This window comes from Macrobrachium rosenbergii, chromosome 7, assembly GCF_040412425.1.
Source record: "Macrobrachium rosenbergii isolate ZJJX-2024 chromosome 7, ASM4041242v1, whole genome shotgun sequence".
Taxonomy (NCBI): domain Eukaryota; kingdom Metazoa; phylum Arthropoda; class Malacostraca; order Decapoda; family Palaemonidae; genus Macrobrachium; species Macrobrachium rosenbergii.
This window is the reverse complement of record NC_089747.1, coordinates 9,107,501-9,126,036: the sequence shown is the minus strand read 5'-3', so window position 1 is coordinate 9,126,036 and position 18,536 is coordinate 9,107,501. Positions and strand designations below refer to the sequence as shown.

General features: G+C 35.8%; 1 protein-coding gene across 1 annotated transcript in view; it reads left to right on the top strand.

Annotated features, from left to right (window-relative positions):
• Positions 1 to 12,891: 12,891 nt before the first annotated feature.
• The window catches only part of LOC136840098 (protein sax-3-like), a 22,912-nt gene continuing 17,267 nt past the window's right edge, over positions 12,892 to 18,536 (top strand). The window contains exon 1 of the mRNA XM_067106486.1: positions 12,892 to 13,332. Coding sequence (XP_066962587.1) covers positions 13,266 to 13,332 — 67 coding nt within the window. The 5' untranslated portion in view covers positions 12,892 to 13,265. The remainder of the gene's footprint in view (positions 13,333 to 18,536) is intronic.

Here is an 18,536-nt window from a genome sequence, read left to right as displayed (position 1 = left end):
CGCATGTCAAGTGACACCTGTAATTTATGGCTGAATCAGCGGGGTGGACGTGAATACGACAGGTATAAATAAATCTTCCCAGGAGATTTATTCACTTTTTCAATTCACGAGCCGAGAGAGGCTTTTAAGCTTAAGCTGCACGGGTCAGACATGCAACTTTAAGAAAAATTGGGTCAGGTATTACCGAAAGTGAGAAGCATTGAAATCTTAGCGGATACGGCTGTGGAAATTGTATACGAAAGTTGATGGGCATTGGTGATTTTTCAACAAATGAAAATTCTTTATTCCTGTACATTCGTGAGGAAGGATTTTCATTACCAATGGCGTGAAGAACATTAGTCCTCGTAAGAAAAATTAAATAAATTTTAGATGAACAGTTCATCAATCCTCGTAAAAAAATAAAAAAAAACAAAGAAATTATTTATCTGAATTAGCTAGGAAATTTTCAGATACAGCAATGACTGTTGACACAAAATTCTACAAAATAAAAATATCATTTAAACCAAATGACCAGCAAAGTAAGTAGATAATCGTATCAAATCATTACTAGTGTATGATATAGGTTATCAAAAAGCTGATATGTTGATTGTAATTTGTTCTAAATGCCAAGGCTTATTAAGATTAAATATGTATTACGGTAAAATCTTAAGTACGTACGTACAGAAATCCGGAGTATTTGCAAACTAGAAGACATAAAATGTAAACTCGCTAAGCCTAAGAAAGATGCAAATGAAACTAATGTACATTACATCTCCTGCAGTCTGTGAACACTATCGAATCTCTTGTCTGTTGACTGAGGATATAGTAGAGTTTAACTTAGATAAAGAAAGACCATAGATATCTTAGACATCTTAGACAACTGGAGGTATGTATTTGAATTAAGGACGATTTTATTCATCAATACCGTGCCGATGGTAATACTTTGATAGGGTAATAACAGCGAGTTACAAAACTCTCATTTACAGAAAACCAGATTGTATAGATCAGTGGTTCTTAACCTGGGGGGCGTCGGCAATTTGCAAGTTGGGGGACCGCGAGCCCTAGGGAGGAATAAAAAAAAATTCTCTTAACAAGAGTTGCTAAGAAGCTTTTTGAAGTATCTCACTAATTCATTCCCAAAGAATAAAAACCCCTTCTCTTTCTCTTTTTTTTTTTAATTTTCCTTTAAATCTGGGAGGGAATTTTACTCATAGATGGAAGGGGAGCGTGGAGGGAAGGACCCACTCTTAGAGGGGGCGTGGTCATAAAAAGGTTGAGGACCATTGGTACAGACCTTTTCGCTCGCTGGCCCAAACCTTTTAAAAAGTCATCATCATAAGTTATGTTTTAATGCAGATGTCACAATACAGATCTTTTTTTCGTAACTTCAAAATCAACCCAACTCGGGATTTTAATTACTGCTCCCTGATTAATCCTAAAGTTGAAATTTATATGAATAATCCTAAAGTTGTAGACCAGAATGTCATTTCTTATGCCAAGAGACCAAAGGCCAATTTTAATCAAGCAAATGACTGTCATATTTGACGGTGCCGGTGATAATGTTACGATATAACCCCGTTTTAGGGTTTAAATTTAGGGTCCACGCTGACGTTGATATTCATAATATAAAGTCGATATGAAACAAATTGTTTGAAATTGTCCATTCCAAAGAGAAAGACATTTTTCAATGCATTTTATGCGACCAACAAATTCGTCTGTAGCAGTTGGGAAGGTACGTTTTTAGAGAATATATATATATATATATATATATATATATATATATATATATATATATATATATATATATTATAAAATTGGTTACTAACCATTTCTTATAAATCTACCCTATAATGGAAAACTGCAGTATCTGCAAAATTTCCGAAATTGAGATATGCCACCTACTGGGCTCGTGAAACACTAATACACAAGTTACTGCAGTTTCAGAATGATTCTTCGATGCTTTCCTCGAGTATTTTGGGGGTCCCATTTGCAGCCTCTTCAAAATCAGTAATAAGGCAAGGGATTATCTTCCATTTTTCTCAGCTTTGTATTTCTGCAGATACTGCAGTCCTCCATTTTAGCGCAGAAATGTTTTTACGTCAAAACTTCATTAGGCGTCCCTTTATAGACATAAGAATTCGGCATTTATGACTTCATAATAATATAGAAAGAAGAGGGTATTTTTAAGAGAGTAATGCAGGAAAAAGAAGGTATTGTTAACAAAAAAAAAAAAAATTATTATAAAGAAGGGTAAAGCAAACTGGGCTGAAGTAACGAAAGATTCACTAATTTTTGCAAAATGGCGAAGTATCTGAAAATCTTCTTTTGGGTTGTCTCCATAGCTCTAACTCCATTTCTCGCCCCCGCCTCCCTGTCCGCCCCAGTCTCTCTCTCTCTCTCTCTCTCTCTCTCTCTCTCTCTCTCTCTCTCTCTCTCTCTCTCTCATTTCAACAAGCAGACTTTCTCTTCAGGTACTGTCTAGGGCATTTATGTAGTTTTTGCCACACTTTAAATAAGGCGTTACAGACTGGGACTTTAGAGCATAAAATCTCTCTCTCTCTCTCTCTCTCTCTCTCTCTCTCTCTCTCTCTCTCTCTCTCTCTCTCTCTCTCTCTCTCTAACCCATGTCCTTTTTTCCCCCTTGGTTGCTATCAAACACCGTTGGATAACTACCTGGTGCGCAATTCAATGTGGAGTTATGTGTTATAAGTTTGTACACATTATTTATATATATATATATATATATATATATATATATATATATATATATATATATATATATATATAGTATATATATATATATATATATATATATATATATATATATATATATATATAAATATATATATATATATATATATATATATATATATATATATATATATATATATATATATATATATATATATATATATTATATTGCAGAACATATCACATGTGATAACAAACCAGCCTCTAAATAGAGAAAGCCTGTATATGATTCAGGAAATATTTTCAGATTAAAAATTGGGCGATAAAGTGGATGAGACTTACAATCAAGAAGGCCTTGAGATCACTGGCCAAATTGACATCTGTAAAGCCAGCAGAGCTTGCCAGATTTATTGTGTACTTGCTGTAGACCCAAGCTGGGTGTAATAGCTGGGTCATTTATTAGATAGAGAGCCTTCGATGCCACTCTGTCACGAGAATTATCGTGTTAAAAAGCATTTATAGATTTGAGAACACTCTCTATACACGGATAGCTAAGTCCCACTTAAATTTAAAGGATCTGTCGAAGCACTCAAAAATCCCAACTAGATCCATTATATTTTTTTCCATAACATGATACTGTTAATTTTCAATCCCGAAAATGGTGGTAGATCATTGAAGTCCAGTTTCCAAATACTCAGACATCTGTGAAGGTCAGAGTAAGGGACGAAACGATGGGAAGAATTTTGTTCTTGATAACATTAAAAATGATTCAGGTTTTTTAGTTTTCTGTAAAAGAAAACTATTGAGACGGCTTTGTCTGTCCGTCCTCACTTTTCTATCCGCCCCAGATCTTAAAAACTACTGAGGCTAGAGGGCTGCAAATTGGTATGTTAATCATCCACCCTCCAGCCATCAAACATACCAAATTGCAGCCCTCTGGCCTCAGTAGTTTTTTTATTTATTTAAGGTTAAATTTAGCCATAATTGTGCTTCTGGCAACGATATAGGATAGGCCACCACCGGGCTTTGGGTAAAGTATCATGGGCCGCGGCTCATACAGCATTATACCCAGACCACCGACGGATAGATATATTTTCGGTGGCCTTTATTATACGCTGTAACTTCAGAGCAGTTTTTACTTGTTTTCTGTTTTGTCCAGATCCCGTTTAAGAAAATGACCGAGCCTTCGGATAGATTGAGAGCAAGCTATAGCAGAGGGCTGAGATGGACAACATTTGCTGCGGCAAAGTAAAAAGGGACTTAAGTTCATTGAAGAAAAGAAGAAAAACAGTAAGAGAGAGAGATCTCATAGGAGCACTAGTAGAGATAGGAAAACGGACAAATGTAATTCATCATCAACAGTAGAAGTTGGCCGGTTTGATCTGGTATTTAAAATGATATGATACACAGAAGTAGTGAGGCCAGAGGGAGTGATTTAGCTTACGGGGCATAATTGCAGACCTTTTCAAGCGACTTACAAACATGATCATAGAAAGTAATGACATAAGGCTATCAAAGGTCCATAGAAAGAAGAACCAGATGTTAGAAAGTTAGTATAGGAGATCACCAGTTGAAGTTGGCAAGAGAGAGAGAGAGAGAGAGAGACGTCAGTAATCTCATTCAAAGGATTTTGCACGCGTAAGACGATACAACAACGCCAGAAAAGTCCGCCTCGATTTTTGCAGCCTTCAATTCCGGAAGACAACATTCTGGTCTGGGCAATCTTCCGGTTATCGGCCCTTGTCAAAATGACGAGTTCTCTCTCTCTCTCTCTCTCTCTCTCTCTCTCTCTCTCTCTCTTTTATCTTATCCTCCGTTATTTATGTATCCATTAGGGCTTCTCCTCTTCTTCTTTTCCGCTTGGAAGTGTCTCGATTCCCACCGTCCGAATTTTACCATTATCATTAGGCGGCAATTTGGGTCTTCTGAAGTCGGTGGTCGGTGGAAACCTGAAGATGAGGTAAACGTTGCTCTATCCGCGAAGGGACCCGTGATTTTGGCTTCGGCTGATTTACTGTGGGAGTTTTTTCGAGTAGAGAGAGAGAGAGAGAGAGAGAGAGAGAGAGAGGACATTCGGGATTCATGAGAATTTAAACTTAGAGACTTTAGAGAGAGAGAGAGAGAGAGAGAGAGAGAGAGAGAGAGAGAGGACATTCGAGTTCATGAGAATTTAAACCTAGAGACTTGCAGAGAGAGAGAGAGAGAGAGAGAGAGGACATTCGGGATTCATGAATTTAAACCTGGAGGCTTGCAGAGAGAGAGAGAGAGAGAGAGAGAGAGAAGAAAGAGAGAGCGAGAGTTTACATTCTGGATACATGAGCATTTAAACTTGTAGTTTTAAGAGAGAGAGAGAGATGCATGATCAGCTAAACTTGGAGACTTGCGGGGAGAGGAGAGAGAGAGAGAACATTCGGGATACATGATCAGTTAAATCCGGAGACTAACTTGCGTCCATCTTAAGTGACTAGTCATCGCTCTCTCTCTCTCTCTCTCTCTCTCTCTCTCTCTCTCTGTATATATATACACACATATATATATATATATATATATATATATATATATATATATATATATATATATATATATATATATATATATATATACTGTATATGTATATCTGTCTGTTACCCACCATGCTTACAGAAGAAACGCACCTGTCAACGGAGTAAACAAAAACTATCAATTACGTGACCCGTGCACACGCGCATGCGCTTGTCTCATATACGTCCAACTACTGAAAAATCAGGTAGGTGAGGAAATCAGGCCTCAGACATTGATGACTCTTCTTCTGCCATCGAGCGAGATAAGATCAGGGCCACGAGCCGCCGACCGACAGTTCATTAAGGGTCGTTCGGCCTCTAAAATAAGGCGAAAAATGGTCCTTAAGGGTAAGTGTTCTCGCTTGATGGTGTTGATAAAATTAAAAATATGAAAAAAAGGAAAAATGTCCTTGTGGCTTTTTTTTTTTCGTTTGGGGAATATGCCAGTACTTGGACTGAATTATTTTCAAATGGGAGGAATAGATTTGGCGTTCGTGTTCTATTTATTGGTTGCATGACGCGGGAGCCTTTTCTTATATATATAGATACATGTACACATATATATAAATATTATATATATATGTATATATATATATATATATATATATATATATATGCATATGTATATGCAGTATATATATATATATATATATATATATATATATATATATATATATATATATATATATATATATATATATATATATTATATCAAAAGGATTATTCAGACGGGCAATTGGTTATTATAACAAAAAGTTAAACTGAATAAGATTGCTACAAATCTATAAATCTCGGAAGTATTGTGCTATCATAATGATACCTTTGTATGGATGTTTATTACTTATTTGTAATTTCTACTGTATAAATAACGGGCCTATGGAGCTGACAACCTAGTGCCCTTTTGTAGCCCAGATCCAAGGAAATCAAGATTGAAAGGATTTTTATCATAAAAATGATTTCTCTTTACAAATCCTACGTAATGCTAAATATGAACTCTCTTTCTCCTTGCTTTTCTTTCTCTCCCCATCCCTTCCCTCCTCTCCTCTCTCTCTCTCTCTCTCTCTCTCTCTCTCTCTCTCTCTCTCTCTCTCTCTCTCTCTCTCATACCTCGCTCCAAGTAGTTCAGCCTGATTGAGAACGGCACCAGAAAATATTATAAATAATCGCATCTGATCCCCATTACTTTCATCCTAAAATATGTAATTAATGTTTCGTATCTAAAGTATATAATATATTTATATCTATAGGGTCCTCAATATGGTTCGCAAAGTTACACATCATCGCTAACGACATCTCCGATTTTATATTAAGATATGATCAGGGGAGCGCTGAAGCCGAGAATATAAAATTTACTGTATATAGACTTCTTTTTTTTACGCTGGTCGTTTGATCAGCGGCGTTAAGCAACGCTTGGTCTGGTCTGTTCTTGGATGGGTGACCTCCGAGAATTGTCAGAGGATGTCGGCATATATAGGCTACTTGATTATTAGGTAGGTGGGGCGGGTGTGTGGGTTGCAACTTCTAATCCCTTTTAAGAGGAAAATTCATTTTATATATATATGTAATATATTTATATGTATATATACATACACGCATATACAGTATGTATGTATATATTTATATATATGATATATGTAAACGTATACATATATATACATATATTCAGTGTATATATATATATATATATATATATATATATATATATATATATATATATATATATATATATATATATAAATATATATATATATATATATATATATATATATATATATATATATATATATATATATATGAAACATTATGTACGTTTTTGCCAAATTTGGCCTATATAAAACTCCATACTAAGTATAAACCATTAACAGAAACCATGTAGTATGCGATCCATTTTTTTTTTTACCTATTCCTTGTGACTTCAGGTTAACTACATCCCCCTCCCGCCCTCACCTCCCCCTCACCTCCCCCGGCCAAGCAGCAACCTAATAAGATTTCCAAATGAATGTTGCAAACATTAATCAAAACTCCATCTGGGTTTATGGTCGCCACAAAGAGAAGGAAAAACTTACGGCTTTTTAATTAACTCGCTCCTATTTCAGGTTTATGTTCTCGAGCGGAAAATATAGTCCTTATGAACGCCTAAAAATGAATTTCCCCATCTGGCTTCATACCCTGACAAGAAGCTTTTCGGCGAATTATTCTCGAGGTTGGATGCGGGGATCTTCCGAAAAAGGTTTTGAGTTCTTTTTACGCCGGGTTGAAATACTTTCTGAATGAGCAATGTTGTTTGGAGTAGATGGAACTCAGGGAACTTTAGATATGAATGTTTACACACACGCACACACACACACACACATATATATATATATATATATATATATATATATATATATATATATATATATATTATTTATATATATATATATATATATATATATATATATATATATATATATATATATATATATATATATACGTACATAAATATATCACTACTGCTAGTAAGTGATTACATATACATATATATGTGTATTTATACATGTATATACATCTAAATATCATCTACTGCTAGTAAGTGATTATATATATATATATATATATATATATATATATATATATATATATACAGTATATATATATATATATATATATATATATATATATATATATATATATATATATATAATCTACTAACTAACTAAATATTTTAATAAAAATTGATAGACTTATTCAAATATATGATCAAGATTTATATGTTTTCACTTTTATAAGGATGTAACGTACGAACATACACACATCCTGGTATACATTAGTTCGCATCATAAGATAATTTAGATAGCGGTAAAATATTCACATAATCAAATTGAGGCATTATCTTTGATTAACGTAAGCCCACCTTTGATGTGATTTTTCTAAATTATGACAACTTAGGAACCAATAATCTTTATAGGGACGCAAAACAGGTATACAAACTGCAAATTCATTTCCATATTATGACATATGTAGTTTTAATTAAGATTTTCTCCGTCCTCCTTCTCTGTCACCCATCTACTACAGTGTTAAAAATCTGCCAACTTTCTATTTTATTTATTTATTTGCATCTATGGTCTTCGGGAGTTGAAATACAAGGATAGTCCAAACTGACAAAGTTTCTCCATCAAACAAGTCAAATGGCGCCGAAGTTTCTCTGGCGCAATCGAGTTTTCTGTACAGCCGCTACAGGGTGTAATCTAGGTCACCGAAAATAGATCTATCTTTCGGTGGTCTCGGTATAATGCTCTATGAGCCGGGGCCCATGAATCTTTAACCACGGCCCGGTGGTGGCCTGGCCCATATCGTTGCAAGAACCACGATTGTGGCTAAATATAACCTTAAATAAAATAAAAAAAACTTCTGAGGCTAGAGGGCTGCAATTTAGTATGTTTGATGATTGGAGGGTGGATGATCAACATACCAATTTGCAGCCCTCTAGCCTCGGTAGTTTTAAAGATCTGAGGGCGGACAAAAAAAGTGCAGAGAGGAAAAAAGTGCGGAAGGACAGACAAAGCTGGCACAATAGTTTTATTTTTAGAAAACTAGAATCTTCCTATATTCCTTAATTATATCCATGGTCTTCAGAACTGGCAATACAAGATAGCGCAGACGACCACAGTTGCTACAGAACGAAGGGTGATGGGGTGGAGTGGCAGGGTGGGGGGTGGGGTGAGGGACAGCTGTAAACTCGGGAACCTGTCGTTTTCTTGCACTTTACAGAGAAGTTTCATCTCAACCGTTACTTCTTAGTGCAACTGTGTGGGTTTCTCCCAGTTCCACCTTTAAATCCTTGTACTTCGTTTCACTTATATTTTCTGGACCGCTCTATCTCTTTTCACTGTCTCAAGCACTGAATGGCCGGAAGTTCCCCAGTGCTTGTCTTAACGGTCTGAATTTCTTAAATGAAGTGACTTCAGGATTTTTTTCCTGATTAAAATTGCATCTGAACACTTTGTTTCATCTCCCTTCGAAGGAGACACGGTGGTCTTACTCTGTTTGCACGTATGTGTATGTATGTATGTATGTGTGTAAGTGTGTGTAAATGTGTAAGCGGATCCAGATAAAAGAAATAAATCACAGGAACAAACAATTAATTAAAATCACGGAACATCAAATGATTAATTTTTCGTTTAACGAGATAATATACTCGCAACCAAATACAAGAAAAATTGAAAAAAAAAAAAATCGGAATAACCGATTAAAATCACGGAACATCAAATGATTCATTTCCCTTTTAATAAGATAATATACTCGCAACCAAATACAAATAAAAAAAATCACAGGCATAACCAATTAAAATCACGGAACATCAAATGATTCATTTCCCTTTTAACGAGATAAGGGACCACAAACAATTCTCTCTAATCTCGCGAACGAGACATTCTCTACTTGACATGTCCTCGACAAAGCCTCTCGCTTCAAGGAGAGAGAGACAAAACGGAAGCTTTTTTTATCAGATAATCTCTGATAACGGCAGGAACGTAAGCAACGGTCTTTGTGTCGGAATAACTCTCTGTGAGATTTCCTTGACGCTGGAGTTATTACGTGTTTAATGTCACCGAGACTAGCCATTACGATAAATGAATATGTAAATGAACGAAGATGTATGTGTGTATATATATATATATATATATATATATATATATATATGTGTGTGTGTGTGTGTGTGTGTGTGTGTGTACTGTATGTATATAATTTATATATGTGTATATACAGTATATATCTATATGTATATATGTTTATATATATATATATATATATATATATATATATATATACGTATATACTGTGTACATATATATAATATATATAAACATATATGTATGTATATATACATACATATATAAAAGTATATACATACATACACATTTATATCAAGAGTTCATGAAAAAGCAAGTCCAAAATAATGGGTTTCTGAGCTTGCCCGCATGTATGTGCTCGCCTTGTTACCAAACGACCAGGCGAAAAACGTAATAACTGGATGTCAGCATTATTGAAATATACAACCTTCTAATTCATCGTAAGTCTGTGTAACTGTCGGATGTTCGTGCGTATAATGAAAACGATCGTTTCCCTCATCAGCTTTTACGTCATCACATGGAAATATTAAGCATAATTATAATGGGGACGCCACAATCTAATCAATTGAAGGATTCGTAAATGAATTTTCTAAAAAATGTGTAGAGACAAAAATAGAAAACTTATATTTTCAAAAATATATAAAAGACGTATTCTAGTGAGTCTTTTCGAAGAGCACCTGATTGCTTTCTGAAGTAGATATTTGTTAAGAACACATTTTGGAATGCCTGCTAACGATTACTTGAAAAGAGAATGAGAGAGAGAGAGAGAGAGAGAGAGAGAGAGAGAGAGAGAGAGAGAGAGAGAGAGAGAGAGAGAACTATATCTTCTTTATATGATAATTTATATGTATATATTACAGTCAGATACGTTATTTTCTCATTAAGCTATAAGAAAAAAGTAAGCAAACTTAGATTTTCCGTTTCACATAAAGTCTTTTGGAAAATTACGCAGTGAATATATATAATTACATCAAAGTTAGTTTAATACAAGCGTTGGACGAATGATAACATACTCTTCTCAGAAGGAAGCATTATCAATACATACCAAGAGCTATGAATCCTAATACTTTACATCGATCAGATACTATCTCATTATTGGATCACCTTCCGAAGCCTTAAATCGCATCATTTTTCCGTCAATCCGTCTTTAATTTTTCGTTATTTCGCTTAAGTTATTCTTAGTTGCTGCCCTTCCGACGTACATCAGCATTATCGCGGACGTAAATTTAAAAGTCCAATGAGGAAGCATGAATAACAAGCGCTCACCTGACCTGAGCTGATCATATATTCAAATCGCGTTAGCTTGGGACCCCCCCACCCAAACAGATGTGACAAGATCTCAGTCTCTGATAGCGTAGCAGCTGCTGCTACCTGTTCGCTCCGTCTTCTTCTTCTTCTTCTTCTTCTTCTTCTTTGTTTTTTCTTCAGCAGTGGTTCATTACCATCGTTTAAAGGCCACTCGAGGGCGAGCACTCATCTAACGGCCCAACAAGGCGTTAGGCTTTTAATTGTATGTTCAACAGGGTCCGTTTAAAAAAAAAACTTTGGTTTTAATTTGATTTATACTTCTTTTAAATTTCACGTCGTTACAAAAACGGATCGCCTCGGATGTTAGTCATGTTAACATGATGTCAAGAAGAAGAAGAAAAGAGCTCTGTTTACATTTAAGCACAGAAGGCTTTTCATATGACGTCACTAGGTATCACAGGGCCACACAGAGGGCCATACTAAAATTTTTCTTGCCAAACTCTATTGTTTTGTATCTTGAACGCCTGTACGCGTATCATCCGACGACATCCTGTGAAAATAATAGAAAGAAAAATGATCAGGCAAGTTGCATGTCACTGCAAGCACACTTAAAGATACTGAATACGAACATGTTATACTGTATTTATATTTATTCATGTTCACACACACACGCCGGATTAAAAAATATTACTTTGGTCATTAAAAGTGAAGGATATTGCAGATAATTAACAATGGGAATCATTAAATTTGTAAGTGATAATTCATTAGGCAATAATCGACTTTTTTACCAATTATTTTTTATGTCCTGTGATACAATACAAAGTGTTGTTAACATATTTCAAATATTATCGATTAGCTTGTCTGTGATGTTAAAAATTAGTAAATAATATGATATGATGTATGTGCACATACTATTTCAGTACAGGATGACAGTTCTATATGATATGTTCGAGTAAATAATAAATAAATATGAAAAAATTACTCTCCCATTTTTGGGTACTGCTGCCAATGCACACCTCACGTGGTGCACTGTAAGCATTGCTAAATGGTATTTGCAGCATCCCTTCGGCCCTTAGATGCACCTGCTATTTAGCTTTTATACTTGACCTCCGTTCCTGTTCCTTTCTCCAATCTTGCTGTCCAGCCTCTCTAACTATTACTTCTCAGGGTTTTCTCCAGTTCTACCTTTAGATCCTTGTAATTCATCTCCTATATTTTCTGGATCTCTTTATCTTGCTGTTCAACCACACTAACTTCCTCTCTTCTCTGTCTTATAAGCTGAATGGCCGGAAGTCCCCCGGTGCTTGGCTTGACAGCCTAAATTTCATAAATCATCTTCTTCATAAGTCATGAATATTTTAATTGCACGCATTATGCGCAAATGCCATTCAATGGACAGACAAAAACGATCTGTTATGAACTTAATTTTCCCACACTTAGCATTCACTTTTTTTTTTCTTTCGTCATTCCGCTCAAAAACACCTGTCTCCCATTCAGTGAGGATGGCAGACAATGCGTAAACAAAAACCTGGTCGCTGTCTGTTCACCCACAACAGCCATTATCACGATCATCACCATGAATCTTCTCTCTCTCTCTCTCTCTCTCTCTCTCTCTCTCTCTCTCTCGCTGGTTCCTCCTCCCCATCCGAAAAGCGTTATTGCATTCTGTTCTGACACCACCCTCTACCGGAACTTCTGCTTCCACCACATTGCTGTTCCTGCTTGTACACAGCGCTCTCGCCCAATCCTAAGGGCGTTCCCTACAGGGCGGGCAAGGTAAGAGAAGGAACTTCCAGCAGCAGCCAGGTGGCAGACACACACCAAATATCCGTTCGGTGGCAGACACACGTCGCTCTGGAGCGAGGAGGAGGAGGACTCTTCTTCCTTCCCTCGCAGATTATAGCCAGCGGTCGGGTCTCTCCCACTCTCAGTATCACAGAAGACGCGATGGTGAACAGTCCACGCTGGCCAGCTGTTCGAGGTTCTGACGACGTGTGAATGAAATTGACGGTGTTATTTCCCGAAGTGACGTACTAACAAATTGTTTTGGCGTATTTTTATTAATTTGCCAGCACATGACAACTCTGTTCAAGTGAAGTGAAAAAGGAAATGTGACTTAGCGTTTAGAAAGCACTGGAACTCGATTAATTATGAGTGAAAATACAAAGTAACTTTGGTCTTACTGATGTGAAGCGAAATGGATGCATTCGTTCATATTGTATTCTTTGTGACGTGGCTGTCCGGCTTTGTTTTTGCCAATGAAGGTAAGACAGTAAAAGTTAATAGTCTTTTTCTATTTGATTAAAATATCTTTGTGTTTCTTTGTGTTTATTCATAAGGAATGTGAGGTCTGTGTCTAGAGTTTTTTTTTTATGAGAAGTAAGAATATTTACAGCTCCTATTTGAATGATTTTCTTTAACAAAATATGATTCATTGTATTATTCTCGTATTTTTGTTCTCTTTCATTTAGTTTCTTTCACCTTTCGTCTTTCAAGAAGGTTCAATAGTACAAAACTTATTTTTTCCCAAATAATAAATTCCACACTTTTACTAATCAAGAGTTATATCGCATATTGATTTAATGATATGAATAACTGGCATTAAAACACTTTCAATTAAGAGGATAAACCTTAATTGTTTTAGAGATATATGTTAAAATACACACACACACACACACGTAGAAAACATTACTTTATCACACCTTCCCATTAACTTTTACTGTACTGCGTTTCAAGTTAGTATACAGTGTATATGTGCAGCACGAAAATGACAAGGTACTTTTCTCAACACCTGTGAATCTGACGTCATTCGCTCATCTGTTTACCGTGTCCCTCTCAACACCGTATTTGATATTTGTCAGTCTGTTTATCTGTCTGTCTGTATGTCATTATATACTGTACATACATGTATGTATAGGTATATATAATTTATATATATATATATATATATATATATATATATATATATGTGTGTGTGTGTGTGTGTGTGTGTGTGTGTGTGTGTGTGTGTGTGTGCGTGTGTGTATTCATTCAAATGGATAGGAAATTAATTCGAAGAAAAGACATGCAAATTACCAGGTTCATAATAATTGTAATTTCAAATTTCCATTGATTTTGATATCTGCCTATCAATCTGTTTTATATATATACATATATATATGTATACTGTATATATATATGATATCATTATACACACATATGTATATATATATATGAATATATATTTTATGAAAACCATCACCACTCTAGAAAGAAAACCTCCTTCGCATTAACTGCAGTCAGTTTTTTTTTCATGTATCTATTTTCAGGAAAGGAATGTTATTAACGTGTAGGCGTAAATAGGTCTGAAAAATTGATAATAATAATAATAATGTTAATAATAACAGTGGCAATAACGATGATGACGGCTAATTAAGCAAATAAGGACAAAGAACAAAAGTGAGACGAAATAAAGACAGAAGGGGAAAAAGGGGAGAAAGAAAAAGCCGTGAATAACTGTAGAGAAAGGATTCAAAGCGGGAATACGGAGAAGGGAAAATGAGAAAACTCGAATAAATGTTGGAATTGGCGAGATGTGGAGAGATAAGTGATGGACCGGCCTCCCTTCATTGAGATATAAATAAATATGAAGGCGAATATTTGGAAAAGGGGGAAGAGAAGCGGGCAGAGAGAGAGAGAGAGAGAGAGAGAGAGAGAGAGAGAGAGAACATGGTAAAGGCATAAAGATAACAGGCAGGACGAAGAAAAAAAGAGGAAAAATGGATTAACGAATGAGAGAGAGAGATAGAGAGGGAGAGAGAACGAAAGCTAAGCAGAGAGAGAGAGAGAGAGAGAGAGAGAGAGAGAATATGGTAAAGGCATAAAGATGACAGGCAAGGACGGAGGAAAAAAAGAGGAAAAAATGGATCAACAAATGAGAGAGAGAGAGAGAGAGAGAGAGAGAGAGAGAGAGAGAGAGATTTAATGAAATGAGGGCGAATGATGGGGTGGATATTGAAGTGGTCTTGCAAAATGGAAAGAGGAGGGAATCTCGGGTTATGGATAAATAAATAAATGCAAGAATGGATAAACAGAAGTGGGATCGCGACGTAAACAAAGGGAAAGACTCACAGGGAGAGAGAGAGAGAGAGAGAGAGAGAGAGAGAGAGAGAGAGAGAGAGAGGCGCATAAAACCGAAGGGAGATTCTGTAGCACTTATTCCACAAAAGGGTTTCGGGAGAAATATGGTAAAACGGTTTTTATTTTGACTCCCTTGATATTTAATCTCTTAAGATCTGTGTGTTTTGGGATATCTCTTCGTTTTATCAACCTATACACACCAGGGCGAACTTTTATGTGATGCTGAGAATTATTTTTTGGGGGTCATTTTGGGTGTAGTGTATGGAAGGTTGGTAGTAGAATACCTACTGTTATTACAGTGTATATGTATATATTTGTATGTATATATGTGTGTATATATGTATTCTGTATATATGTGTATATGTATATCTGTATATATATATATATACATTTATATATACATATATATATGTGTGTGTGTAAATATACATATCCTACACATCTTAGTTAGTGTTTATGTATTTTATATTTACTAGAACTATATCCGTATATTCTGCAGAGAATCCCTACCTCATACTTTTTTTCTATAAACCTTGAATCCACGCAGGAAGTGAATATAAGCAACTCTTCTCGCGTAGGCGAGCGTTGGCGTTTATCCGTTTATGACCTGGATTAGAGACCCTGTGTGGAATATATTTTCATATATTCACTATTCAGATTTCACGGTTTTCAGAATGTTAAATAATCCAGATGTATAGAGAAATAAAGTAGGGAAGTATACATATAATATATATATATATATATATATATATATATATATATATATATATATATATATATATATATATATATATAATCACTAATACGGGAAGAAATGATCTCACTATTCAGTTTCTGTGCTGTAGACTCAGTGTCATTTCTTTTTCTTTCTCTTTCTCTTCTGTGCTTGGCAAATGCTGCATTTGATGCTGTCTTTTATAACCTTTATATGTTTCAGTGTTTTCTTCTTTTTCCGTATTATTTTAGTTGGTGTCATTCTTATTCTTTGTCAGTGTTTCTCCCTCGTCCACCAGTAATTAATCTGCCCATTGCTTGTTATTTTCCCTTAGCACCTATATTGAATTGTGTCATGTTTTGCTGTTATAATTTTCTTGTCTCTCCCTTTTCCTCCGTTTACTATTATTATTTTTTTTACTCTTTCGTACTAGTAACCTATCTTTGTAGGTGCATTATGCTCTTGGTATATTCATGTTCATATGGTGTCCAGAATTGCAATTGTTTTTCATGTATCATTTAATGGACAGACCAGGACTACGTTTTCGTCATGTTTCTCATTTAAATGTGGAGCTAAGGTGTACGTTGTTATTATTATTATTATTATTATTATTATTATTATTATTATTATTATTGATAGTAGTAGTAGTAGTAGTAGTAGCAGCAGTAGTAGTAGTAGTAGTAGTATTTTACTGCGCTTATTCGTTAGTCTTTCCCTTCTCTCCCAACCTCGTGCATGATAAGCTGATCGCACTGACCAAGATTCGATAAATATTTCCGATCACAGTATCCATCTATTTCTAATTTATCTGAGGATTTCTGTCACCGACGACCCTTAGGCCTACGCAAAGCAGAAAGAGTGAAACACTGACCACTTTCCCTTAAGCAGGCCTAAGCCTAAAACATTGACATTTCGCGTCAGAGACAAAATGGCTTTTTTATGTTAAATCCCTTGAAATCGTCTTCGTCTTGTCACTGTTTCTCTCATTCTTAGGTTTCTCCTCCTCCTCCTCCTCCTCCTCCTCCTCCTCCTCCTCCTCCTCCTCCTCCTCCTCCTCCTCCTCCTCCTTATGGTTAATTGTTTCTGCAACATGGCCAAGATCTCTTAAGGTCAGAGAAGCTGATAAACGTCAGTCCTATTCTTGCTCCTAAATACATTTGTCTCGAGATGATAATGATAATACAGATGATACCAACATTGATATCATTGACGATACCTCCTTGTTCAGTTAGAGAATCAAACACTGGGCGACAGAGAGAGAGAGAGAGAGAGAGAGAGAGAGAGAGAGAGAGAGAGAGAGAGAGACTGCTGATGCAGTATGTGCCTAAGCCTGCAGTATTGACAACTTCCATGAAGCCACAGACGAATCCGTACAAATAGCCCTCTGGCGTTCTCCTCTGCAATATCTTCAAAACCAAATGCTTGCTCCATTTTCGGCAGTGCCCCTTCGCCGCTGCATTTGGCCCCAGCCCCAAGCAACGACGGAAAGGAATGGAGACGTTTTAGGAGAACTCGCCGTCACTAGCGCAACCAAGAGTGCAAAAGCGCTTTTTATTTTTCTCTTTCATTCTGTCGTAAACCTTAAGATCGACATAAAGGGGGGCATTCGAGAGCGTGTCTTGTCCTTCGTAGTTATATTCGCTCATACATTTTTCACGCAGCTTATTTTTTTAGCTCCTCTGACTCTGTAATTATAGAGGGTTTTAATTTAGCGAGTGTTTCTCTCTGGTCATTTCAAAATTCTCGGATTCGGTACGAAGTCCAGAGGTTCCTGATCGCGTTGTGAGTATGTAAAGGGTTTTAATTTAGCGAGTATTTCTCACACAGTTTCAAACTTCTCCGTTTCGATACAAAGTCCAGAGGTTCCTGAGCGCGTTGTAAGCATATACAGGGTTTTAATTTAGCGAGTGTCACTCACAGGTGATTTCAAACTTCTCGTATTCGTTGCAAAGTCCAGAGGTTCCAGAGCGCGTTGTAATTATATACAGGGTTTTAATTTAGCGAGTGTTTCTCACAGGTCATTTCAAACTTCTCTGATTCGGTACGAAGTCCAGAGGTTCCTGAGCGCGTTGTAAGCGTATACAGGGTTTTAATTTAGCGAGTGTCTCTCACAGGTCATTTCAAACTTCTCGTATTCATTACAAAGTCCAGAGGTTTCGGAGCCCGTTATAATTGTATACAGGGTTTTAATTTAGCGATTGTGACTCATTGGTTATTTCAAACTTCTCGGATTCATTACAAAGAACAGAGGTTCAGAACACGTTGTAATTAGTGAGGGTTTCAATTTAGCGAGTGCGATTCACAGGTCTTTTCGAAGTTATCGGAAGTTTTGAATTATGTCAATTGTGAGTAGGCCTACATTATTTACATTTTCTTGTTTACTTATTTGTCACTGAAGATTTGAGATAAGTCATTTGAGAATGTTCACATTTTCTAAGTTGATATATTTATTTGTTATTGAAAAATCGTCGGTTCATTCCTAATTTCTTGGTCATTTCAAATCATGAAGGATTTTATACTCGCTTGATATTCAGAAAATCCCTAAAAGAAAAACAGTAGGAGATTTTAGACTGAATATGACGAAAATCACAAAATGGAAATGAGAATACAATCCATAATTTTTTCCCACTTTAT